Raw genomic sequence first — 27,309 nt, 5'->3', positions numbered from 1 at the left:
CTTTTTGCCCACCCATCTCTACCATCTTGGTCCCCTTGTTTCTCCATGATGTGTTTGGTTCTAGCATATCTCATGACCTGGGGATGGTATTATTGTTCTCTACACCTTCAGGGCTCTTACCCTTCCTTTGAGGGGGACTAGATAGAGAAAAGTGAAAAGGTGGACAGGGGGATTGCATATGCTAGTCAAGAAGCTAAACCCAAAGAGAAGACCTGTGAACTTGAGATTAATGCCCACCTTAGACGAATGTCTTTGGTTCATCCAGCACCAGATTAATTGACTTTTTCCAAGGTACTTTCATTATGTTCTTTGTTGTTTTTATTCTCTGTACTGGGTAATATATGTTTCTGTAAGTCTCAGAATATTGGTATTTTTTCCATGTACTAACTCCATAATGATCTTCAGGATATTAGTACAAGCTCTTTAGCTCTATTCATCACGGCAGGTGCAGCACATTAGCGCCAAAAAATTAGACCATAACGCAACAGTAGCTTATTGAAAACATCCATAAATATCTCATAAAAGCTTAGAATTTCTTTAAGACAATAATTTCACTTCCAAAGAGCTTTCATTTGTTACCCCAGAAAGAATGATAAAATATTTAAAACATAACATGGTTTTGTATATTATAAACTGTGGTTCTTTACGCTAGGTGGTTTTAAATTTATTTAGGTAGGCACCTTTTTTATATTCGTACCTCACAAATGGAGCCTTTTATCATTTATAATGTTGTTGCCATTTTAGTAAATGAGATGGTTTATGAGCACTGTTCATCTGTGAAACAAATGGCTTTCCTATTACTTGGCACCTGGTTAAACAATGTAAACTCTAAATTGCCTTTTTATAAATGCTCTTTTCCCCCGCATGGTCTTGGTTTTCCTTACTGGGTGGATGATTGGCTGTGAACTGAGTAGCCTTATTTCCCCCTCTCTCCACTCTCCCCCAAGATGGAGGAAAGGAAGTGCTGTCCATGCACCAGATTCTCCTTTACTTACTGCGGTGCAGCAAAGCCCTGGTTCCTGAAGAGGAAATTGCCAATATGCTTCAGTGGGAAGAACTTGAGTGGCAGAAATATGCCGAAGAATGCAAAGGCATGATCGTCACCAACCCTGGAACGGTATGTGCTGGTTCACAGTCTGAGACCGAATCGCCTTTGTTTCAGGTTTGAGTGTTTCCCAAAAATGATAACAGGACATTGTAACAGATTTAAACTCTCATTGCTACTTGTCCTCTGAGTTATTTTTTCCTTTAAATATTGAGTAAATAAGAAAAACATTACAATGTAGGCATGTTTAGTAAGTTCATCTGATTAGTAAATGTATTCTGCTAATTATGGAGCATTTTGAAGTTTTTAGATATGTGCAGATCTAATTTTTTTCTGAGTATAAAAGTAATATATCATCCATTTAGAAATTTAGGGCAAGAGAAAAATGGCCCAAAGAAGATAAAAATCATCCATAATTCAGTTCTTCCGAGGTGATACTATTCACTTTTCTAGTCCCTTTAGAATAGATATATTTCATATTTTTGAAGCAAAATTGGCATATACTATTAAATATTAATATTTAGGCCTTTTCCTTCTTATCCTCCTCTAGGAACAGCAACCACAAAGTTACTGTTTTTCCTTAGTCTTAATTTTTTTTTTTGTCATGTAATTTAAAAAAGGCCCCTAAGTTATTAAACCTCTATTACTGGGCACTTGGTTGCTTTCCGATTTTTGCTTTAACAAATAAGGGTGTATTGAACCTGTATGTGTATGTATAAATGTATATACCTAGGTATGTATTTATCTTTGAGTGTGTTCATTTAATTCTTAGGGTATGCACAGTTGTAAGGCCTTTGATACCTGTTATAAATTACCTTTTAGAGGGTTGTACTCTGACCAGGAATAGGTGAGAATGCCCATTTCTTCATATTGGCTATACTAGTTTAACAAAAAAACTGTCAGTTTAGTAGGGGAAAAGATATTGTTTAGTTTAGTTCTCTGTTTATTTTGGTTTCTACCAAAAGTTGGTATTTTAAATGTTTATTGACCTTTAATGCTTTTCTTCTGATAATGGCTTATCAGTATGCTTTGTTTGATTTTCTTTGTGGTATTTGCCTTTTTTTAATTGATTCTTTGCCATCGTTATTACAAATATTTCCCATTTTATTTATTTTGTTTCTTAAATATTTTACTTTAAAATTTGCTTCTAGTGTTAATTTTTGAAGTAAAAATATAAAAACCAAATCAGCGAATTAATAACTAGTTTTCTCTTATAAAGAACATGATGTTTTATATATTATTTGAAGTCTTTTTCTCTAAAATATGTTGTTTCATGAAATAGTTATATGTTGCCATCTTATCAGAATAAACTTTTCCAAAAGTGGAGAATTAAAATACTTCTCTGTAAAGACAGAAAGAAATCTATTAAAACAAAGCTGTTGTTCTGTTGTTTTAAAAAGGCTGCCAAATTGTTTAATAACCTTGATTCATAAAAATAAAAATTCTGGATCAACTTTTTGTAGCATGACAGTAACATCTGCACAAACAAAATGCTGCTATTTGCAAATCAAATATTCCAGCTAATATTGATTACTTTAACAAATCTAGAAAGTGAAAGTGTTTAATAAAAATGTGTTCAAACATAAAATTTATTTGAAACTGAAAAAATTACACAAGTTTTACTGTTAGTTAAGCCACACAAATAATCATTAGAGTAACTTTCAAAGAAATATAGCACTGTGTGAGTGTGACTGTGAATTTCATTTCTTTAAATAGTTGCATAAATTTACATTTCTTCTGTCAGTTTTGTAGTTGAGTCAGAGGATGAACGGGGGATATTGGTGGTAGGAGACATGCCTTTTCACCTTAGTAAGGTCTGCTTAAAAAACATCCCATGATTTACTGTGGAGATACTTTCACACTGGGACTTCTTTCCATAGCATGGTTAAAATCTCCTGAAAGCCTGGGATCGGTTGGAGAGCATTTGAAAAATATAAGGATGCCCTGATTGACCCCATCCCATGTACTCCAGGTATTGGGGCTCAAGGATCTGTAGTTTTTTTAAAAGAATCCTGAGTTTTTTCTGATTCACGCCGTGCTTGTTTTTGAGCCAATGGCATAGAGGATGTTTACTCCATGGCTGTGATCATCATTCAACTCAGTTGTTGAGGGACTACTACGTGAGCTAGCTACTAGTGAAGTGTGTAGATTATATATGATGCTTGTCCGGCTGCAAACTCACAGCATATCCATATGAAAGGAGTTTGTGATGAATTATTGAATCAGTGGACCAATCCGTGAAAAAGCAGGTCAGAAAAGCCTGTAGTTTTAGGTGAGTTCACTGGGCCAGGCTGCCAGGGATGCTTCATAAACACTGCAGTCTTTAAGGAATCAGAAAATTGTGTAAATTATTGGCATGATTGAATGTACATACTTGAGATGGTATATATGGCCAGTTTTGAAGATAAAGAGGAAACCACAGGTAAGTCAGGGTGAAAAAGATTTATGTTGGGAAGTAGTGGCAGAAGCTAAGTTTGGATGTCAAATTAGGAACATGTTGAAGTTGATTCCTTTTTAGTATTTAGTGTTTAGTCTTAAAGGAGAAAAATGTCCTGAAAACTCATTATCATGGAAACATCATTTCATTATATCCTTTTGAGAATAAGGCAGAATAGACATGGCACCACATTTCATCCTCTGCAAGTGCTTGCTTTGAAAGAGTGCCCAGTGGAAAGAGTATTGGGGAATTTATTAAAATTTTGAAACCATTATTGTCACATTAAGTGTTTTATTGCTGTAGAATTTAAAACACTTAATCCCCTTCCCTAGGTACTTTGCTTCTGCTGGGGAATACTTTGGTCATTGGCAAGAATATTTTTGATTTTCTACAAGAACGGTTTGATCGATAAGTGTAGGGTGTGGCCAAAGTCTGGAACTTATTTCATCCCTTCTCCCCCTGCAAATTAGAGATACTTTTGATATTTTAAATCTCTGTCTCCTCTGTTGATACTACAGCATGGTGTTTAAAATTGTAAAAACATGAGTAGTTCGCTAGTGTTTTTCAGTGGTGCAATTAATTCCTCTTTTAAAAATGTATTCTGCTTATTTGATGAATATAATATTGGGAACAGTTTTCAGACCCAAATAACACGTTGCAGCTGCTGAAGGGCATTTAACTAATTACCTGTGACCAAAATCTTATCCAGTTTTTCATTTTGAGAACAGAGGTCAACTTTTCAAGATAATAGTAAATTTTGATTGTTAAAATGACATTGAAATAGTCTTTTAAAACTTAAGTCCAAGTTGTTTTTTCACTAATATGGATGAATTTACACAAATCTTTTTACTTTGTCACCTACTTGTATTTGCAGATGGCCGATTAGGACTGCAGTTGTGGGTAGGGTGACCAGCTTGTCCCAGTTGCTGGGGGCTTTCCCAGTTTTAACATTGAACCCCCTGTGACCTGGACAAACTAGGCCACCAACCAGACTCTAGTGCTTGGGCATAGCTGTTGAGCATTGCTGTGCAACAGAATGAAGTTTATTGATCTCCATGGGGATGAATTCTGTAGTCTTTGGCTCTAAAGCAATTGAGCCGAAGACCCCCACAATCTCCTGGTAAGAATTTAGTTTCTAATTAAGGGCTGCCCTGAGCATTGAGTATAAGGGAAGATGTTGCTAAAACATACTTTCCATGATTTTACCACCTTTTCACAAACTTAAGCTTTCAGGGTGAAAAGTATTTTACAAATGTGTCCTCATACTTTAGTAACTTAAGAAGGAACCAGCTGTTTTACTTCTTCTTCTTCTTCTTCTTCTTCTTCTTTTTTGGCTGCACTCTCGGCATGTGGCCAGAGATCAAACCCATGCCACAGCTGCAACCCGAGCCACAGTAGCGGCATTGCTGGATCCTTAACCCACTGCACCACCAGGGAACTCCTTTTCCCTTCTTTTTTTTATTAGACTTGGGAAAAAAATTTATGAGGCTCCCTATTAAAATTTTAAAATTGCCTACCTAGACATCAATAAGAGAAGCTTAACTATTTCATTTTTGTACTACCGTGCCTTTTAATTTAAAGATGTAGAATGAAAGGAATACACAAGGAACATAGAGAAGTAATGGGAAAAAATTGTATTAGAGGCATCTGTCTGTGCATCCTGAGTAGACATAAGCTATTCATTTGAAATGTGTCAGAATAAGCCCGCATATCTCTTTCTGGTCATGTGGAATACTTCCTCTGTGCCTTTGGAGAGGTTAAGGAAAAGTTACATATCTGACTAGGTGTCCTTTCAAAAGTTTAATTTTTAAAGGTTTCTATGTGGATGGCAAAAAAGGACAAAATCATTGTTCATTATGTCAAATGGCACAGACTCATTTACAGGGATGACATTATAGTTTTTATATGGTGTAGCTGCTATGATTAAAGGGTTTTAAATGACATTTTCCCTTTGGGGATGAGGCTTTCCCAGGAAAAAATCCGATTAATTTCTTCCCTACTTAGGTTAAAGTCAATACTTAAAGACTTCCTCAGGGAATAAATGGCTTTGATTTTTCTCTCTAGAAACCAAGTTCTGTCCGCATCGACCAACTGGATCGTGAACAGTTCAACCCCGATGTGATTACTTTTCCGATTATCGTCCACTTTGGGATACGCCCAGCACAGTTGAGTTATGCTGGAGACCCACAGTAAGATATTTCTCGGTGTTTGTCTTAGCCAATTTCACCTTCTACTAACAGCTGAATTAGTGCGAAATACCTTTAGTGAATGTTTTCCTTTTTAAAAATTAAGACCTGAAATGAGCCATGTTTCCAAATTTAGGCTACCAAATAAAACAAGTTTGGGTAGCTCCCGAAGAACTATTTCCTCTACATATTTAACTGCATTATTCTTCAGTAGATGATCCTTGGCAGTCCTGGTTGCCATGAGTGTGTATGTTTTTAAGCTTTCGGGAACTTTTCCTTTATTCATCGTCATAGTACTTGTTATTATTTTTTATTTTTTTCAGTGCCCTCTAGAAGAAAATAGCACTACATTGGTTCCTAGTACTGCCGCATTTACGCAGAGATCTATTTTTGGGGGCACCTTAGTAATAGTGCAACATCCCATGCAAAGTCAAGGGTTGATTTGAAAGGAGAAGCCGTGACTTCCTCCTCTTAGAATCAGTGTTACGTTCCAGATGGCATGTTAGTATTTTGCTGGGAGAAAATGATGATGTGTGGGAATGGAAATACTACCATTATATTTTTCAGGAGTGTATGATTTTCCTATCTTGTTAAACAAACAGTTTCCTGATTTAATTTTTTAAAGGATTCATAATGGGAGAAAAGGGCATGGGAGATTTTCAATTCATAAATCCAATTCTGGCTGATATATTAGAAGAGGCTAAAGGGTTTTGTTCTTTTTTTTCCCCCCTTTGGATAAAAGTATGAAGCAGTAACCAGGCACTGTGTAAGTACTTCTTTCTTTCCTCCATTCTCTAAAAAAAAAAAAATGTTTTCAAAAAGGAGAGACCCAGCTAAGGCCAAGAGGGGAGCGGTTTGAATATGACAGAAAATCTTTGGAAAGTCCCTTCTTGTCAGAAAAGTGTTAGTAGAATGTGATTAGGCTCTCGTGGACTCTCAGGTGGCAGGAGTGTGAATGGATAAAAGACTGCATATTCTCTTCATTCCCAGGATGCTGTAACTGTATGCTTTAGACTGATCCAGGATGTAACATATTTGGCTACAAATATGCTTATTTTTGTCATGATTCATACACATTTGTATACCATTTGTCTTTCCCTTCACAGTGGAAAAATGGGTGTATGTAGATATGTAGTTTGGATATTGTCACAAAACAAAGGGGGTTCTCTTTTCTTATACTCTCCAACTTCTGCTCTCAGTGAAGGCATTTCAGAGACGGGCAGCATCCCTGTTGAGTAAGGGTACTGTCTTTCAACAAATGTCAGAAAGTACATATTTAAATAAAATGTGTTCCTTTCAAAGAGGTAACAATGAGAGACCATATGTTTCTATTGTTTTTTGTGTCTCCTTTGGAATTTTTTTCCGGAGAGATTCCCCTGTATAGTGATACCGTATTTTTAACCCAAATAAGCAAAAATCAGCTTCATTAGTAGGTTCCAGATGACTCTTGGTCATCTTGCTCCTCAACCCCTCAAAACATGTCCTTCCTGAGAATGAAGGTCTGTGGCCGTTAAGGAAATTCATAAGAAGGCAGTTTATGATTGAGCAGGCCTGTTAGAGCACCCGCCTTTATTGCACTTTAGGTTTGCCTTCTTTTTGCCTGAGATGTCTGTCTGTCCTTTTCCTTAGGTACCAAAAACTGTGGAAGAGTTATGTGAAACTTCGCCACCTCCTAGCAAATAGTCCCAAAGTCAAACAAACCGACAAACAGAAGCTGGCGCAGAGGGAGGTTGGTATTAGAGCTGCTGCTTCTGCGATTGATGATGCTGCACTTCGGGTTCATTTTGAGATTGTTGTTACACCACACTTCTACAATAAGAAGGAAGAATACTTTGAAAAACCACACTCTTCTCCCCTCCTCACATTAGTATGCAGATTGACTTTCTTTCATGTTTTAGTATTTAAGGGGCCATTTCCCCCCCTAAATAGACCATTTTTTTAAAAAACAGAAATAGGGATAAATATAGCTTCTATAGATATTAAAGGAAGTTTAAAACTTCCTGGGTCTGCCTTTATTATTAATTAGTCTGCATACAGCCACTTTGAGTCTTATTCAGATTTCCTGGTCCTAAGGTTGTAAAGATTGTCTTCCACATGTTTGTTAGTTTAGTAGGGTGAACTTATTTGTAAAGTTTTATATCCCAAATTCCATTCATTTTAAATTCGTTTCCACTTCATTTTTAATGTGTAGCATTATCCATATTCTAGGATCATTTATGTTTTAGTTTTAAGAATAAATGGATTTGGTGTCAACATAGGTTTTGTCTTGCAACATAGGTGTTGTTAAGAGCATGGTTTTGAAGCCAGGAAAAGTGTTTGAATTCTGACTCGTCACTTTCTGTGACTTGAACCAGTCAGCTTCATTGTAAAGGAGGGAAGCAAGGCTGAGAGAGGCCTACCAAAATGTCCTTTTGTTGGTGTACCCAGAGAAAAAGGTGGCTGGGTGGACTTTGAAATATTCCAGCTAAGTTTCCTTCAGTGGTATTTGAACTGTAATAGTGGAGGTGGTGGTGTGTTTCCTGTTATTATTATGAATTCCTTTGAGACTTTTATTGAATTAGTGTACAAGTATAAAACTGTTTTTTATCATTAATTATTTAAAGAGTGGTAGTAAAAGGGAAGAGTCGATTCCTGTTTATGTCTTGCAGAAGTTTTGGATCATTGTCTCTTTTTAGTAAAATGTACCCTTGCCACAAGAGTTTTTGTAAGGGCTTGCAAATTAGAAGACCACTTTGAGAATTACATGGGTTTCTGATTAATTTACTGATTGTCTGTCTTAGATGTAAATGCTTAACATAAGGCTTGGTTCAAATTCCAAGCACCACGTTTTGTTTCTTTTTCAGTAAAAGACTTTTTTTTTTTTTTTAAACTCACCAGAGTAGTCGATGTGGTTTAAATTGTTTTCTTATCCTTTTACCAGGAAAAGCTGGCTTATCCCCATGGCTTTGAGCATTTAAAAAAAAAAAAAAAAAAAGTAATTTGGCATGAAGAAGTTTGACTACCTGAACGTGATATTAAATGAATCCAACTTATTTACTAATGCTTGCTGTTTAGCTTAATGTTTCTTTAGAACTGTCAGGTTATTCATCATAATGAGTTCTTTTCTAGGAAGCGCTCCAAAAAATACGACAGAAGAATACCATGAGGCGAGAAGTAACAGTGGAGCTGAGTAGCCAAGGATTCTGGAAAACTGGCATCCGTTCTGATGTCTGTCAGGTGATGATGCTTCCGAGAACACAATTATACCCAAACATGCCTTCCTTTAAAAGGCAACTGGCACTGGAGTTTTCCTAATTCTGAGAAGTTTCTACACAACCTATTACCTTGTAGCTAAATGGCACACCACCAGAAGTTGTTTTCTATCCTTGGGGTTTTGTTTTTGTGTCAGTTTGCCTGTTGTCTTGTTTAGTTGTGTGTATGTGTGTGTGTGTCTGTGTGTGTACACGCACGTGCATAGTGGGGGCATGTGAGGCGCCGCCTGAGCAATACTCGGTTCTGTCTCTGCACATTGAGTGAAGGCAAGTCTCTTCTTCAGATGTGTCTGCCTGCTGAGCACATGGGTAGGTGCCTGTCTAAAGAGATAGTCCAGCAGCTCCCTGGGCAGATTCCTGAAGGTGGTGTGTGCAGACTTTCTAGACTTATGACTCAGACTTACACTGCAGAGAACTGAAGGCAATAATGAACGGAAGCATTTCATATCTGAGCCAAATGATATTTTTTTCCTTGAGTGAACTTAATAGAGGAACATTTCAGCTATATATAACTGGCTCACTAATAAGTATTTTTGTTTTCCTTTTGGGGGGAATTTTTACCAGATTAAAGATCCCCCAAACCCAGCATGTTCTTTGACTCTTCACTTGATTCTTTTGTTATGATTGATATTGGTTCCGCTCTGTGGGAATTACAGTAAAGGAAATGAATACACAGGCTGGAGTCAGGTAATGCAATTTGCTATGTTCAACCTTTTGGAAGAATATTTCCAGGCTGCCACTTAGCTGTTTTGATGGTAGCATGTATTGAAATAAGTTCAGACACTCTTAGGTATTCATTTCATCATAATGAATTTTTTTAAAAAATCAATGCTGGCATTTAATTATTGTATTGAACAGTGCAGTTTAATCCTATCATTAAAAGGTATTGCTGTGTAATTCATTTACCATGTGAAGCTAAATGTTTTTGTGTTAAGATAAACTGCTGTTGATGCAATATTGCTAAATACTTTGTAAATAATCATCTGCAGTAGTAGCTGGTCCATCCACCAAGCCCTCAGTTATTTTGCGAATTGACCAATTTTTTTTTTTCCTCCAGACACTTTCAGAAGTGAATATTTTACTTCCATTCATTCTTTCTTAGGGCCACGTGGAGCCATATCACACAATTTTTCTGTTTGCTAGTGTTTCTCCCAAACCAACGTAACATATTAAGGTATCATAAGAACAATGAGTAGAATGTTCAACAGTCTGTTCAAAATCTGGTGATCTCGATGATGAGTCAAGTTGATTATTTAAGAGATTATAAAACATTTCTTAATGCTACCCATCCCTGGATGTGGAAGTTCCCAGAGTAGGTAGGGGTCGAATAGGAGCTGCAGCTGTTGGCTTATGCTACAGCCACAGCAGTGCCAGATCTGAGCTGCATCACGGCAATGCCAGATCCTTAACCCACTGAGCCAAGGCCAGGGATCAAACCCACATCCTCATGGATATTAGTCGGGATTGTTTTGCTGAGCCACAACAGCAACCCTTTTTTTTTTGTTTTAAAGGACTCCTAATATATGCATCTTGCATCTTCTCTGTATATTTTTCATATCTATCATTTTTCTCTCAAATCCTTCATTTCTTTCTGATTTTTAGTTTTTGTTTTTCTCCAAGTTTTTCTCTTTTCCACCTTTTATTTTTCAACAGCACCATTCATAGGTTAGTTTGCTGTTTTGTTCCTTCTCTCTGGTCTATGTTCTTGGAATCATTATATTCTTCTGTGTCTTTTTACTGAGTTTTGTCGTTTCAGATCTTCCTTTCCTCTAGTCATCTCTTTTCCAAATTAATAGCATATTTATTAATACTTTCTTTTATAACTCCTATTATGTTCTTAATTTTGTTTAGCTTGTCTTGAAATAATAGGTTACAGCTTTCATCAATTTTGTTGATCTGCTTTTCTGGCTTTTTTTTTTTTTTTTTTTTTTTTTTGCTTTTTAGGGCAGCACTCAAGGTGTTTAGAAGTTCCCAGGCTAGAGGTCAAATTAGAACTTCAACTGCCGGCCTATGCCACGGCCATAGCAACGTGGGATCTGAGCCGACCTTGCGACCTACACCACAGCTCACGGCAATGCCAGATCCTCAACCCACTGAGAGATGCTAGGTATTGAACCTGCATCCTCATGGATACTAGTCGGGTTCATTACCAGTGAGCCACGATGGGAACTCCTTCTGGCATTTTTTAATTATCAGAAGTATCAAATTCTTTTCCTTTTCTCATTTTCTTATGAAATCTTTGGGTAGGTTTTAACCATGATTCTTTTCTATTGCTTTTTAAGATAAAACATGTAAAATAAGTAAAATGTTTTCTTGGACTTTTAGGGGAGGAAATATAAGCCAAAAGAGTTTTCTTTGTTCTAGAGCCCCTTCTATTACTTTTGTAAAGTGATTTTTAAAAAATGGCTTCATCAAAGATCTACTCCTTTGTTTTTTCCCCCTAGTTTCATCTGGATTTTCTTTTTATTTTGCCCTTTATCATTTCTCTCCTGCTCAATGTGGCTCTTATTCCCAGTACTGTCTTTATGGAGCTTTCCCCTGGAAGGGAACTTCACTGTTTAATTTGAGCATTTTTAAGGTCCAGGCTTCTCCCCTACTGTTAGACACTCCTCTTATACTCCTCCAGTGAACTGGACTCTGCAACGCCCTCTGCAGTTTTGTTCACAGTTCCAATGACTTCATGTCCATCTGCGGCTCTCCCATTCTCAGGCCCATCAGGAGCCCTGCAGCCCTCCTTGTCTTTTCTCTCTCAGATGCTGAGCCCACCCAGGTTTTTGTCCTCAGCTACACTTACTCTGGCGCTCATGGGGGTAACTTGAAATCTAGTTTTAATCTAGATATTCCTCACAGGTCTATTTGGCTATTCTAGTTGCTTAATTTTTAACGGAGAATTTGAATAGATGTACAAACTGAGCATTGCGATTTCCTCACATTCTTCCAAAGGAGCTGTTTTTTTGTTTTTGTTTTTGTTTTTTGTTTTTTGCCTTTTTTAGGGCCGCACCTGTGGCACATGGAGGTTCCAGGCTAGGGGTCTAATCGGAGCTATAGCCACCAGCCTATGCCAGAGCTACAGCAACGCAGGATTCGAGCTGCGTCTGTGACCTACACCACAGCTCATGGCAACGCCGGATCCTTAACCCACTGAGCGAGGCCAGGAATCAAACCTGAAACCTCCTTTTTCCTGGTCAGATTCGTTTCTGCTGAGCCACGACAGGAACTCCCCAAAGGAGCTTTTTAAAATGAAAGCTGTTTCTAGGCATTAAGGGGCCAGGAAAGAGATGCTCATGATTGTGTATGTTTCAAGTTGCAAAGATTGATAATTTAAAAAACTGAACTGGAGATTATAATAGTCTTGTAGATGACATGGAGACGTGTTTGTCACGGGTACAGATGGACATGGGCCGTATGTACCTTTCTGTGCCATTCATGAGAAACAGACTGACTTGGAAAGAGAAACTGGCTCTGTTTGGAGCGAGGTTAAAGGAAGTGGTGGAGGGACTCACAGCTGGTTCACATGAGTAAGGTTAAAGAAAATAAGACTTAGTTATGAGAAGATGGGAGGTTTGTTGTTTGTTTCTAGGGATAGAACTAAGTTCAAACGGGTATACCTCCAAAGAGACAGATTGGAATTTATTAATAATTTTCTAATAATCAGAGTCCTCTAAAATCGTGTTATTTCCTTAACAGGTAATGACTCATCTCTCACTGGGGGTATTAGAACAATTCACCAGTTTGAACTCATATTTTAGAAATGTAGCTACACTGCATGGTCTTCATGACCCATCCTCCTTGAGTTTTAAGCATCAATACCCTTGAGTCCCCTGCAGTTATGTGCCTGGAAAACTATTTTGCTTTGGCTACACTCCGTTTCCATTTTATTGTGTTTTTTAATACAGCACTTATAAAAACAAAGTGGATGAAATGCCAATAATTTGAATCAGAACGGTGTATCTCTGGGAAGCCCTCAGGTGCAAAAAGAATGTCTTCATTTTTTTTCTTTTCCACAGCTACTTTAAGCCTTGCGCAGGGAGGTGCTACACGTGTATTTATTGAGTTGAACCAGAAAGACTTTCTGTTGATTGGAGATTCTATTTGGGAGAACTAATCTTTCTTTATAAGTTAATACAGGGAACTGATTTCTATTAGTTTTAAGCAAATCCATTATCATGTATTTTTAAACAATGCCAGCTTAAAATACTTCAAAGACTAAAATGATATAAAGTATATGTCAGTCATTCTGTGGGCTGAGCATCCTCCAAGTTCTGATGAATGACTCCTTCATTCTCTTGAGTTCTAGGGAAATGTTATTAAAAAAAGAAAAAAAAAAAAGATATGCCCTTTGTGAAATCATCTCCCAGTAAGGAATCTATAGCCAAATGAAAAGTGATTAAAACAGAAATAAAAGTTCTATGTCCTCAGGTGATTTAGCTGTATTGGTAGTTTTATCAGGAGTTCTCATTGTGACACAGTGGGATTGACAGTGTGTCTGTAGTGTCAGGGACCCAGCTTTGGTCTCTGGCCTGGTGCAGTGGGTTAAGTATCCCATGTTGCCACAGCTGTGGTATAGGTCACAACTCTGGCTTGGATTTGATCCCTGTCCTGGGAACTTCATATGCCACAGGCAGCCAAAAAAGAAAAAAAAAAAACAAAAAAACAAATGTTCCCATTTGTTTAGATTGAGTATTAAACCTAGAATGGCCTTTTGAGATGATCTGGCTGAAAAGTTCTTACCTGGAGGATGGTGCTGTGCTTTAGATATCTATGAATGCATTAAAATTCCATACAGTTTATGCATGCTTATGCACATAGGCATTTTTCTGGGGAGAGTCATTTTCCTTAGATTCTCAAAAGTGTCTTGATCTTGACAAAGCTTCAGAAATAATGATGGACAAGGAGAATAGACAATGATAGACAGAAATTCTTATGACTTCCTTGAGATTACACTGCTGGGTACCGATGAACCAGGGTGTTCCTATCTGAATGAGAACTAACAGACCTTGTTATAATAAAACTTTTATATTTTTTGCACTTAATCCTTTTAAGTGGTCTTGAAAGTAGCTACACTGATTATCCCCATTTTGTAGGTGAGGAAACTGAAACAGAGGTAGTAACTTTCCCTGACTCCAACGATGAATGAGTGACAGCAGGATTTTGACCCAGGCATTCATGTTCCAGAGACCACGCCTCTAACCACTGCAGTCTACCACCCCTCACAGAGAGAATCTGCCAGGAGGTCATGTAGCCAATAAACCGATAAGGCTGTGAGATGAAGTAGGGGGTGTGAAAATGGTTCTTGTTTGTTGTGAAATAAATGAAGTGTTTGTATAAGTTTTTAGAGAGTAAAAAAAAATTGAAATGTGTTTTTTTTTCCTAGCATGCGATGATGCTGCCTGTTTTGACCCATCATATTCGCTACCACCAGTGCCTAATGCATCTGGACAAGTTGATAGGATATACTTTCCAAGATCGTTGTCTGTTACAGGTAAGAATTACTCTCCTGCACATTCACATAATAGCAAGATAGGAGTGATTCTTCTTGCAGGTTACAAATGGAGTATTGAGAGTCTCCATTCTGGGAGATGATGAGGACGTTTAGAAACCGCCTTCTCCATTACCCCACTCTGATTGCCACTTTCAGGCCCCTTTTCTCCCTTTTTTGGGGAGGCTATCTCTAAGGAAATAGACTCAAGCTAAAATTTGCCTGTCAAACCTGACCCCTTCTTTCAGCTTTTCCTTCTTTATGGCTCTTCTTCCCAGGTGCTGCATATTTATCTGATTCTTATCTGAAGCATGTGGATTTTTAGGTTTGTTTGCAGAAGAGGGCTTGCACCAAAGCTCTGAAAATTTGACACTAGATGAAATAAGGTGGAAAGATCAGGGCTTAACTTTTGACTGGATAAACAGATCTCTTTTGTGTTGCATTTGAGATGATATAAGGATGGTGCTTCTAGTTGAATTTTTAAGACTGAGTTTATTTCACTGGCATTTTAGCTGGCCATGACTCACCCAAGTCATCACTTAAATTTTGGGATGAATCCTGATCATGCCAGGAATTCATTGTCCAACTGTGGAATTCGACAACCCAAATATGGAGACAGAAAAGTTCATCACATGCACATGCGGAAAAAAGGTACGTTTGCATTTCACTCTTGTATTTTGTTGTTACCCCTATTGTAAATTAAATCTCCACCAGGGATGGTTCCATGGTGATGGTTTCATTCTCTCATTCTTTATTGCTTCCTGACCCGTATGTAGTAACCTTTACTTAAAGCAGAGACTTAGAGTTCTAAGAGTGGATGAAAGTACGTAAGTTGATCAGACTTGCGGATATGCAGATATTAAATCTTTTAAAGTCAAATTGGGATGATATAGATAATTTCTTTCTACCTGTCATATGATGGTTCTAGACTATGTCTAACATTATTTACTTGTGAATTTTTTTAATAGGAATTAACACCTTAATAAATATTATGTCACGCCTTGGCCAAGATGATCCAACTCCTTCAAGGTAAAGTAGATTTTTTTTAGGTAACAGCTTAATTGAGATATAATTCACATACCATACAATTCACGCATTTAAAGTATGCAATTCAATGATTTTTAGTATGTTCACAAAATGGTACAACCATGATCACGATCTAATTTTAGAGCATTTTCATCACCTCAAAAAGAAACTCCATACTCCCCATTTCCCTTAGCCTGCCCAGCCCAGGGTAGCCACCAGTCTTCTTAAAAATCCACTTTCAGGAAAAAAAAAAAAAAAAAATTCCACTTTCAATCTTTATGGATTTGCCTATTCTGAACATTATGTATAAATGTTATCATATAATATGTGTTTCTTTGTGACTGGCTTATTTTACTTAACATAATGTTTAAAAGATTTATCCATGTTATAGTGTTTGTCAATATTTCATTTTTTTTCTTATTGCTGAATAATGTTCCAAGGTATGAGTAGACCACATTTTATGTATCCAGTCATCAATTAATAGTCATTTGTTGTTTTTACTTTTTGGCTGTTATGAATGATGTTGCTTGAATATTTGTGTACAGGTTTTTGTATGGACATATGTTTTGATTTTTCTTGGGTATAAACCTAGGAGTGGAATTTCTCAGTGATATGGTAACTCTGTTTCAACTTTCCTTTAAGGAGCTGCTATTGTTTCCAAAGTAGCTGCACCATTTTATATTCCCAGCAGCAGTGAATGCAGGTTCTGATTTCTTCACATCTTTCTTAACACTTGCTGTTGTCTGTCTTTTGAAATCTAGGCATCCTAGTTGGTAGGAAGTGTTATCTCACCGTGGTTTTGTTTGTATTTTCCTGATGGCTAATGATGTTGAGCATCTTTTTATGTGCTTATGAGCCATTTGTATATTTTCACTGGAGAAAAATCTGTTCAGGTCCTTTTCTCATTTTTAATCAAGTTATTTTTAATTATTGAGTTATAATCATTTTTTATATATTCCAGATACAAATCCCTTATCAGACACATGATTTGCAATTTTTTTTTCTCATTCTATGGACCATCTTTTCACTCTTTTAATGAAGCACAAAAGTTTTGATGAATTCAAAATACTAGATAAATTTTGTTGCTTTTGGTATATGTCTAAGAAACCATTGCCTAATCTAAGTCACAAAGGTTTACATCCGTTTCTTTTTTTTTTCCTTTATTTTTTAGGGCCGCACCCAAGGCATATGGAGGTTCCCAGGCTAGGGGTCGAATCGGAGCTATAGCTGCTGGCCTACACCAAAAGCCACAGCAACGCTAGATCCAAGCGACGTCTGTGACCTATGCTACAGCTCATGGCAATGCTGGATCCTTAACCCACTGAGCAAGGCCAGGGATTGAACCCAAAACCTCACGGTTCCTAGTTGGATTTGTTTCTGCTGTGCCACAACGGGAACTCCTGCCTCTGTTTCTTTGAGGAGCTTTATGTTTTTTCTGTCATATTTAAGTATTTGGTCTGTTCTGAATTAATTCTTATATGTGGTATGAAATAGTGGTCCAGCTATATTCTTTTACTTCTGGATATCCAGTTGTCTAAGCACCATTTCCTGAAAAGGCTAATCTTTCCCCACTAAATCATCTTGGCACCCTTACTGGAAATCAATTAACAGTATATTTGAGAGTTTATTTTTGGATTCTTAGTTTAGTCCATTGATCTATATGTCGGTCCTTAAGTACCACACTGTCTTGATTACTATAGCTTTGTAGTAAGCTTTGAAATCTAAAAATGCAAGATCTCTTCTCCAACTTTATTTTTTCTTAAAAAAAAAAAAAAAGCATTGCTTTGGCTATTCTAGACCTATTACGTTTCCATATGAATTTTTGAATTAGCTTATCAGGAGTTCCCATCGTGGCGCAGTGGTTAACGAATCCGACTAGGAACCATGAGGTTGCGGGTTCGGTCCCTGCCCTTGCTCAGTGGGTTAACGATCCGGCGTTGCCCTGAGCTGTGGTGTAGGTCGCAGACGCGGCTCCGATCCTGCGTTGCTGTGGCTCTGGCGTAGGCCGGTGGCTACAGCTCCGATTAGACCCCTAGCCTGGGAACCTCCATATGCCGCGGGAGCGGCCCAAGAAATAGCAACAACAGCAACAACAACAACAAAAGACAAAAAAAAAAAAAAAAAAAAAAAAAAATGAATTAGCTTATCAATTTTTACAAAAAAGCCAGAGGGGATTTTGATAGGAATTGTGTTGAATCTGTACATCTATTTCTAAATGATTACCATCTTCATATTAAGTCATCTTCTTAATATTGCCTTCTCTTTCTCGAACATTAGATGTCTTTAATTTTATTTGTTGTCTTTAATTTCTTTCTTTTTCTTTTTTTTAGTCTTTTGTCGTTTTAGGGCTGCACCCGTGGCCTATGGAGGTTTTCAGGCTAGGGGTCCAGTCGGACATACAGCTGCTGCCCTATGCCACAGTCACAGCAACGTGGGATCCGAGCCTCGTCTGCAACCTACACCACAGCTCACAGCAATGCCAGATCCTTAACCCACCGAGTGAGGCCAGGGATTGACCTGCAACCTCATGGTTACTAATTGGGTTCATTAACCACTGAGCCACTATGGGAACTCCTCTTTAATTTCTTAAGAATGATTTTTTTAGTTTTCAGCATATACATTTTATGTGCCTTTTGTTAGATTTATTCCTAAGTATTTTATTTTTTTTGATGCTATTGTAAATGACATTATTTTCTTAATTTTATTTTTGGATTGGTCATTGTATATAGAACTGTAATTGATTTTTGATTATTGCTTTTGAACCCTACAACCTTGATGAGCTCATTTGTCAGATACAATAGTTTTTTAGTAGATTCTTTAGTGTTTTCTATATAGATTGTCATTTCACCTGGAAATAGAGGTAGTTTTTCTTTTCCAGTCTGGATGCCTTTTACTTCTTCTTCTTAACCTAGTTGCCCTAGTTAAAGTCTCTAGTACAGTATTGAATAGAAGTGGTAAGAGAAGATCCTTGCATTCTTCTTAATCTTAAAGGGAAAAGTTTCCTTTACTACTGTGTATGATGTTAGCTGTGGGTTTTTCATAGGTGCTATTTATAAGGTTGATGAAAGTCCCTTCTGTTCCTAGTTTGCTGAAGGTTTTCATCATGAAAGCGTATTGAATTTTGTCAAATGCTTTTTCTGCCTGTATTAAGATGGTCGTGTGTTTTTTTCATTAATTCTATTTACTTGGTGTATATTACGTTAATTGATTTTGGGGTGTTAAACCAACCTTGCCTTCCTGGGACTCATCACATTTGTTCATGGTATATTATCTTTTTTATGTGGTATGTTTATTTAGAATTTAGTTTGCTAGTATTTTGTTGAGGATTTTTGGTCTGTAGTTTTCCTTTCCTATGATGTTTTTGTCTGATTTCATTATTAGAATAATACTAGCCTTATATAATAGGTTGGAAGGTTTTATATGTTAGCTTCCCCTATTTTATTTCTTGATTTCAAAAGATGCCTTCATATATTAATATTCTCACTTTTGTTTGGCCTTCTGCCCCTGAAGAATCTGAAAAGGAAGTGGACTAGGTGTATATAGACTCATTAACACCCTGGAAAACTGAACAGAAGCAAATGCCTAATGACTGATGAGACTGTGATGTTGCTCTCAGGAGGCTTACTTTTGTGTGTCAAGTACAGCAGGTTCTATTTTGAAAGCCAGTAGAGGGGATTGCATGGCGGGGGGCGGGGAGGGGCTTGCTTTTTAAAATGGGTCAGTGAAAAGGTAAATGGCCAGGCTTGTCCCCCCTGGGGTCCAGATTTAGATGAATGAAAGGTGGGTAGAGCAGGGTGAGAAGTGACAGAGAGTTAAGACAACTGCAGCTGCTGATAACTGGCCTCCACAGCCCAGTGAGTGCCCAGCCAAGCTCACACAGCTGCCTTTCTACCTTTTGCTTCCTACATCACTGTCCTTTTCAGATAGACTTGCCTTGAGGTTGCTCTCTTTTGAGGTTATCATAAACCAAGCCGTCTTTCCTCTTCAATCAAGAGGTAAAAAGAAAAGCTGGGCGAAACTTTAAAATTCCAGTTTGAAGATGATCACAGGCCTCACTGCTGTGTGCTGTGAGAGTCTAAGATCAGAAAAGGACTGTCTGATTAGAGGAGCCCTTAATCACACCCTCAGGGATGGTGTGGCCGCGGTTTCATTTCACTTTGCCCTGCTATATTGTGGAGTCTCTAGATGGTCGGTTCTGTATTTTAATAAGTGGAACCCTAGGTCCCCTGCTGCCCCTTTAGGAAGGCTGCACATGCCATAGACACTTCCTTGTCCATGTTGAAAGCACGGGTGTAAAGGAGCTTTTGTCTCATCTACCCCAACCACAGTTGCAGCTATGTAGATTATATCTTTTGATGGCATTGTTTAAACCTCATGACTTATGTTTTCTTTTGTTCTTTTACAAAGAGATGGCTTTCTTACTGTGGCAAAGGGAATGTTAGCTGAGAAACTGTGTTCTTTCCGAATTTATCATTTTGAAAGTGTTAGCATTAATACTGAATAAACAGATGATCTCTCTTGTCCTTTGACTTCCAGCCTTTGCTGCTTGTGCTGAGTGCCTCTTGCCCTGTGTCTGATCTTTTTTGCTGCTGTTGAGTTGACCCCAAGTTTCTGTTCAGAATGAACCTTGTAGCCTTAGTGGCTGGCTGGCTGCTGCTGGACTGCTGCTGTCTGGTGGCCCCAGCTCTGCACGGCCCTAGGAGCTGCACTGAAGAAGCTTCAGACAGATTTACTCCAACAGTCATTCCATCCAGTGTCTTTTGAGTTTGAGGCAGTTTGTGGGTATTTTAAGGGGATCCCGAGGCGAGTAAGACAAAGGACCCACTCAGCAGGAGGTGTGACTACCTGGGATTGGGTAAGAGTGCCATAAACATAAATAACTTAATCTCAGAAAGACTCTGCTAAGTGCTTCAGTGGAGGTCACAAGCAAAACATGCACACAAGACTGCTCTGGGGCCAAGGAGGCCTCTGGTGGTTGTTTAGGGATGATAGGTCGGTTATATACTAATTGAGTTCACTTGAAACGATTTGCTCTCTTCCCTGTTTGTTTCTTAGTTTGCTGTTATAAAGTGGGATGCTGTAGTCTCCACTCCTTGGAAGTATTTGCATATCTGTAAAACAAATACTATCCAATTTCAAGTGTCATTGGTTATATCTCCTCCCAGGCAAGCTTGCTCAGAATTTTAGACTTGAGAAAAGAGAGAGAGAGCCATTGTGCTAGTAGGTTGTGTGGGAAATCTGTGTCTTGCATTGAAGGTGGAGAAGCGAGGCAGGTAGGGGCTTTTGACAGAATTCTTCCCCCAGCCTCCCTGAAAACCACTCCCATTCCTGCCCATCCTGCAGCCGAATCTACCAGGTTTTCCTTCAGACTGCCTCTCCTGGCCTCACTTTGCTATTTCTTCAGTGTCAGTTCTAGTTCTTAGCTGTAACCCATTTAAAAGCTTTTTGTGATACCTTGTCACCTACTGAAGAAGTCTGAACCTCCCCAGATGGCAGTCCCAGCACCCAGAGCCCCAGGTACACCTCCCTGCCCTGAATGCTAGTAGTCATTGCACCTGTGGAACAGCTTGTAACCCTGGGACATCCTACTGGCAATTGTCTTGTGGTGCATATTCTAGTCCCCTGTGTATTAGAATTCTGTCAGAGTCTGCTGCTTTTTCTTTCTTTCTTTCTTTCTTTTTTTTTTTTTTTTTTTCAACTGTAATCATTTTGAAGATCTTTGGTCCTACTCTTTCTTTCAAATTCTTTTCCTTTCCAACTAGTAAAGGAAAGGAAAGGCTTAGTAAATAAGTATTAAAAAATACCATTCATGATATATATAGTTTTTGATTTTTATGGCTGCACCTGCTGCATATGGAAGTTCCCAGACTAGGGGTCCGATGAGAGCCACAGCCACCAGCCTAAGGCACAGCCATAGCAATCCCAGAGCCGAGCCTTATCTGTAGCCTACACTGCAGCTTGTGGCAACGCCAGATCCTTAACCCACTGAGCGAGGCCAGGGATCAAACCTGCATCCTCATGGATACTGGTCAGTTTCTTAACCCACTGAGCCACAGTGGGAACTCTTCACGATATTATTTTTATTCCAGGTTATTTACGTGTTGACTAGAAATAGGGAAACAGAGGAGTTAGGAAAGGTCATGGTGAGAGCCATCAGCAAAATTTAAATGACTGCTTAGTATCTTAATGTGATTTGGGATCAGCTAGGATTTATAAAAAGACATGAAGACTTAAAATTAATAAATCAAAACCTACCTGCTATCAAAACTACAAAATTATTAACTTTTAAGGTGGCATTGGAGTTCCTGTCATGACTCAGTGGTAAACAAATCTGACTAGGAACCATGAGGTTGCGGGTTCGATCCCTGGCCTCGCTCAGTGGGTTAAGGATCCGGCGTTGCAGTGAGCTGTGGTGTAAGTCACAGATGCGGCTCAGATCTGGCGTTGCTGTGGCTCTGGTGTAGGCCGGCGGCTATAGCTCCGATTAGGCCCCTAGCCTGGGAACCTCCATGTGCCTCGGGTGCGGCCCTAGAAAAGACAAAAAAGACAAAAAAAATAAAAATAAAAAAAATAAAGATGGCACCATTTCAAGTGAATATGCCATCCATCATTTTTAAAAGTGTCACTGTTTAACCACCTAACTCTCAGTTGTATATTTAACTCATGCAAATTGCAGTGAAATGTTACCACAGAGGAAGTCTCTGAAGGATTAGGCATTTGTGGCATTCAGGTAATCCATGTTATTGGTAAGACCTTTGGGAAAGAGGGGCTAGAAGACTGGTAATGGAAAAGTAAGCGAATCAAGCAGCTTTGTTTTGTTTTGATTGCTAGAGTCATTGTTGGACATAATGTGTGAGAATCTATTGGCCCAACAGAGAAACCCATATGGATTGTTTATTAATGTTTAAGGAAATGGTAGTTGCAAAGTTAATTTTCAATCTGTTATACATAAGTAATTTGCATGAAAACCACAATAACAACACGCCTTGAATATATGTGAATTCCACTGAGTGAATCTATTGACTTCAACGCTTCGAGTTAAAACCCAGAGATGCTTAACCTGGAATGCATAGTTCCAGTGGGGTCTGAGATCTAGTAGCTCTCCTCCACACAAGTGTTCATGTAGATGTGATGAATCGGAGGAATTCCCAAGCTGGGTAAAGGCTCAACTGACCTGCAAAGTGCCTTCTAGCACTACCCTACCAGTCACCGCTTGAGGCTTGGGATGCAAAGGCACAAAAGTGTTGCCCTTCCCCTCACTCCAGCAGTTACCCTTCGACTTAGCCCATCCCAAGATGGTTTTCTATGGAGTAAATGACACCTTGGAGTAATTACTGTTACAAGGAGACTGTTGTGTTTTCTAAAGTGCTTTGAATTCCTCAGACCAAATGTGCTGTATAAATGTTACAGTTAATCTAGATTTCACAATGCCTCTGTTGATTCAGTTCTCAAAAACAAATGAAGTGTTTACTCCCCTGTAAACATTTCATCTTAGAGCTTGCTAGTATTTAAACAGGGAGTGATTAAAGAAAGTATAAACAATGCGAGAAGGAACAAAAGATTTGCTACTGGAGTCGGCAAAGATCAGCAGCTCACACTGTCTTTTTTTTTTTTTTTTTCCCCCAGATAAAACACTGGCTTAGCAATTGTCCAGTATAATAATACAGTGGTATTTAATCGCCATATTTTGTTTGTGGCTTGTTGCCAGAGTTTAGTCACAATGTAGATACAGAAAAACATATGCTGGATGGGGCAAATTATTTAATGGATGGCAGACTTACTATTGAATAAACCTGTTTAGAACTGTGACCTGCATTTTAACACACTGAATAATAGTCTGTGATTATTAAAATCCTAGACATAGTTCCTGTCTTCCTGAAAGTTTATAAAAGAAATTAAAGTAAAATTTATGCCAGTATTACTTCATTCAAAATAGTATATGACTCAAAGCAGCGATTATTCTTTGACCAGTGGTTTTGTTGTTCTTTTAAGCATAAGGCAATCCAAATATGGTTTGTCTCCACCTCAGACCCCTGTTTCTTGCTTTCCATATTAACTAGATTTTCCCATGTAGTATTTTGAACAGTTGGGAAGAAAATAATGTCTTTAACGCAGAAAATGCATTTTTACTTTACTGGCTTGTGGGAAAGAATAGGATAATACTAATTTCTTTCTTTTTTTTTTTTTAAAAAAAAATGCTATTTCTTTCTTAGTTCCTATCATCTCTCAGGAGAGTAGCATATTACGTTTCATGAAATTAAATTAGCAAGAGAGCTTCGGGGTTAATGTCATCTTACCATTAAATAGTGCCTCTCTTTGTTGGTACTTTCTCCTGGAATGATGACAGATGCTTTTGGAGTTCTGGTGTATCTGTCAGAGAGCAAAATCATAGTACTGAATAGCTTCTGTAAGATTTTTTAAAATTATAATATTTTATATTCCACCATGAAACTTTTCATCACTCTTGGCTAGTGGACTAGCAACACCACCAACAACAAAACGTCTTTTAAAATCTAGTATATATTTGGTAAGACGAAGACATTTTAGAACTTAATATTTATTTTCCTTCTTTTCTTTAGTAAACGACTCTTCGTTGTGAATTCTTAAGCATAACCGTAATTTTTTTTTTGGTCTTTTTAGGTCCGCACCTGTGGCATATAGAGGTTCCCAGGCTAGGAGCTGATTTGGAGCTACAGCTGCTAGCCTGTGCCACAGCCACAGCAATGCCAGATCCTTAACCCTCTGAGCAAGGCCAGGGATTGAACCTGCACTGTCATGGATACTAGTCAGATTCATTTCTGCTGAGCCACGACAGGAACTCCAACCATAACTTATTTTCTCTGCTTTTATTTATTTATTTATTTTTAATTTCCCATCTTTGGCTACTAACTGCTTGCCCTAATGCCTTTTTCACTAAGTAAAGCCCATAGATAGAAATGAGCATTCACAGTCACATCTTTATTGCTCGGATATTTCCAGTTTTCTCCTATTACATTTATTTTTCTTTTAAAATTCCAAAATGTTAAGGAATTGTAGGGTAGAAAAATAAACTTATTTGTAAGATATGTGAAATAATATAAAATTGAACTCAAGTTGCCAAGCAGATAATTTGGTAGCCAAGGGTCAAATATTTTCTATTTCCTATAGAAATACTGAAACTATAGGGAGACTTTAGCTATGGAAACTAAACTGGCACACATGAAACAAAGAACAGTAGAGGTAGTATATAATGTTGTCATAAAATGAGTGATAGATGTTTGTCTTATGGGTAGGGGGGTTTAGCCAGCATCCCTGAGAGCTCCCGTAGTGAGTGCAGGCCTCCCAGCTGACCTTGCTAATAACCCAAGTTTGGAAAATGCTCAAATAAAGGCCTGTTTAGTGAGTGATAAGCCAGCATCAGCTACCAACCCTCCCCTGTAAACACACACCCATCAGGGACATACGGGGAAAGGGACAGATTAATAAAGAGAGAAAGAAGATGTACAGATGGCCGACAAGCACAGGAAAAGATGCTGAACAAGGTTAATCATCAAAAAATGCGAATTAAAACCACAATGAGATACCACCTTATACCTGTTAGAATGGTTTTTATCAAAAAGACTACAAATAGGAGTTTCCATTATGGTTCATTGGGTTAAGGACCCAACGTTGTCTCCATGAGGTTGTGGATTCAATACCTGGTCTCACTCAGTGAGTTCAGGATCTGGCATTACTGTAACCAGTGGCACAGGTCGCAGATGTGTCTCAGATCCGGTGTTGTGGCTGTGGCATAGACTGCAGCTGCAGCTCTGGTTCAACCCGTGGCCCAGGAGCTTCCATATGCCACAGGTACAGTAGTTTAAAAAAAAAAAAAAAAAAAGACCACAAATAACTGGTGTTGGTGAGGATGTGGAGAAAACGGGGACCTTGTACAGTGTTGGTTGGAATGTAAATTCGTGCAGCCACTGTAGAAACAGTATGCAGTTTCTCAAAAAAACTAAAAATAGATCTACCATATGACCCAGCAATTCCACTCCTGGGTATATATCTGAAAACACTAATTCAAAGAGATACATGCATCCCAGTGTTCATTGCAGCAGTCTTTACAATTGCCAAGATACAAAAGCAACCTAAGTGTCTATCAATAGACAAATGGATAAAGAAGATGTGGTATATATACAAAGGAATACTACTTAGCCATGAAAAAGAATGAAAAATTTGCCATTTCCGACAACATGAATGGACTTGGATGGTATTATGCTTAATGAAATAAGACAGAGAGAGACAAATGCTGTATGATATCACTTACATGTGTAATCTGAAAAATAAAACAAACTGGTGAATATGGCAAAGAGGAAACAACTCACAGATGTAGAGAACAAGACAGTGACTGCCAGAGGGAAGAAGGAGAAGGGGAGAGGCAAGATAAGGGGTGGAGGATTAAGAGGAACAGAGTATGATGTATAAAATAAATAGGCTGCTAGGCATATATTGTACAACAAAGGGAATGTAGCCAGTGTGTTGTAATAATTCTAAATGGAGTATAACCTTTGAAAATTATGAATCACTGTATTATATACCTTATAACTTATAATATTGTACATCAGCTATATACTTCAGTTAAAAAAGTAGATTTTTTTTTTTTTTTTTTTTTTAAAGAATGAGCAAGATTTGGGAGGGAAACACAGAAGGGAGAAGGAATAGTGTCTGTCTGGGACAGTGCAGAGTTTGGTCCACCTGGAGTTCAAATTGCTGTTGAAAGTAGATAAAATGGGAGTTCCCATCGTGGCTCAGCAGTTAGCGAACCCGACTGGCATCCATGAGGATGCAGGTTTGATCCCTGAATCTTGCTCAGTGGGTTAAGGATCCGGCATTGCCATGAGCTGTGATGTAGGTCGAAGACACGGCTCGGATCCTGCATTGCTGTGGCTATGGTGTAGGCCAGCGGCTACAGCTCCGATTTGACCCCTAGCCTGGGAACCTCTGTATGCCGCAGGTACAGCCCTAAAAAGACAAAAAGACCAAAAAGAAAAAAAAAAAAGAACAAAAGTAGATAAAATGGGTGGATGTGGTGGGAGTAGATAAAGAATGACCTGAAGAGGCTTGGTGGTGAGCTGCAGAGTTTCTTGAGAAGATGAGCTCGGTGCCAGAGTTATTTAAGGAAGCTTTGGAGTTAGGGAAGCTCTGGGCCAGGCCCTTCCCTCTCGCTCTTTGCTCAGGTCCCAGGAGCCCATGTGCCCTCCTTCTCTCCTCACCACTTGTCACCATCCTTTCTGGCTTCCTCCCATTCTACATCCCCAGCCTTCCCTGAACAGGCACTCAGGTTCTTCTCTTGTGTGGCTGTAGGTGATGCCTTAGTTCTCAGCCTACTGACCCACAGTCAGGTTTGTCTCTACCACTTACAGAGCTTGCCTTTCATTGGCCTCTGTGATTTCCTCTTGATGCGTCAGTGCTTTCTTCTCATCCACTCAATCTGTTTCTTTGTTGAAACATGCTTTTCTCTTTGGCTAGAGGGTCATCCTGGCCTCCCCTTCCTCTTGCCACCATGGCACATCCTTGTCCTTTACTGACTTTTCTTCCGCTTGACCTCTCTGTGACCCTTTCCTGGGCTCCGTCCTGGGACCCCTTTTCTCGCTGCAGTCTTTCCCTGAGCAGCGCCATCCAGTTTCAGCACCTGGGGTCCTGTCTACATACTGACCACTCCTAAAGATATCCTACCAGCTTTGTTCTTGCCCATAAACAATAGGTTAATACAGCCAATGTTTTGCTGGATCTCTCCATTTGGATGTTTTATGGACATGTTCAAGTTAACATTTCTAAAATGCAGCTCTTGCTTCTCCCCAAACCTGTTCCCCTCCCTTGCAGTAAATGACACCATTTTCACCCGATGACATAAGCCAAAATCT

At 38.5% G+C, this 27,309-nt stretch overlaps 1 protein-coding gene across 1 annotated transcript in view; it reads left to right on the top strand.

Moving 5' to 3' along the window:
• The window catches only part of DROSHA (drosha ribonuclease III), a 120,260-nt gene that overhangs the window by 54,302 nt on the left and 38,649 nt on the right, over positions 1–27,309 (top strand). Inside the window, 7 exon segments of the mRNA XM_021077126.1 lie at positions 948–1,117; positions 5,547–5,671; positions 7,298–7,397; positions 8,777–8,884; positions 14,294–14,401; positions 14,911–15,049; positions 15,367–15,427. Of these exon segments, the coding sequence (XP_020932785.1) occupies positions 948–1,117; positions 5,547–5,671; positions 7,298–7,397; positions 8,777–8,884; positions 14,294–14,401; positions 14,911–15,049; positions 15,367–15,427 (811 nt within the window).

Source organism: Sus scrofa, chromosome 16 (genome assembly GCF_000003025.6).
Source record: "Sus scrofa isolate TJ Tabasco breed Duroc chromosome 16, Sscrofa11.1, whole genome shotgun sequence".
In the NCBI taxonomy this organism is placed as follows: domain Eukaryota; kingdom Metazoa; phylum Chordata; class Mammalia; order Artiodactyla; family Suidae; genus Sus; species Sus scrofa.
This window is presented reverse-complemented; position numbering and strand designations above follow the sequence as displayed.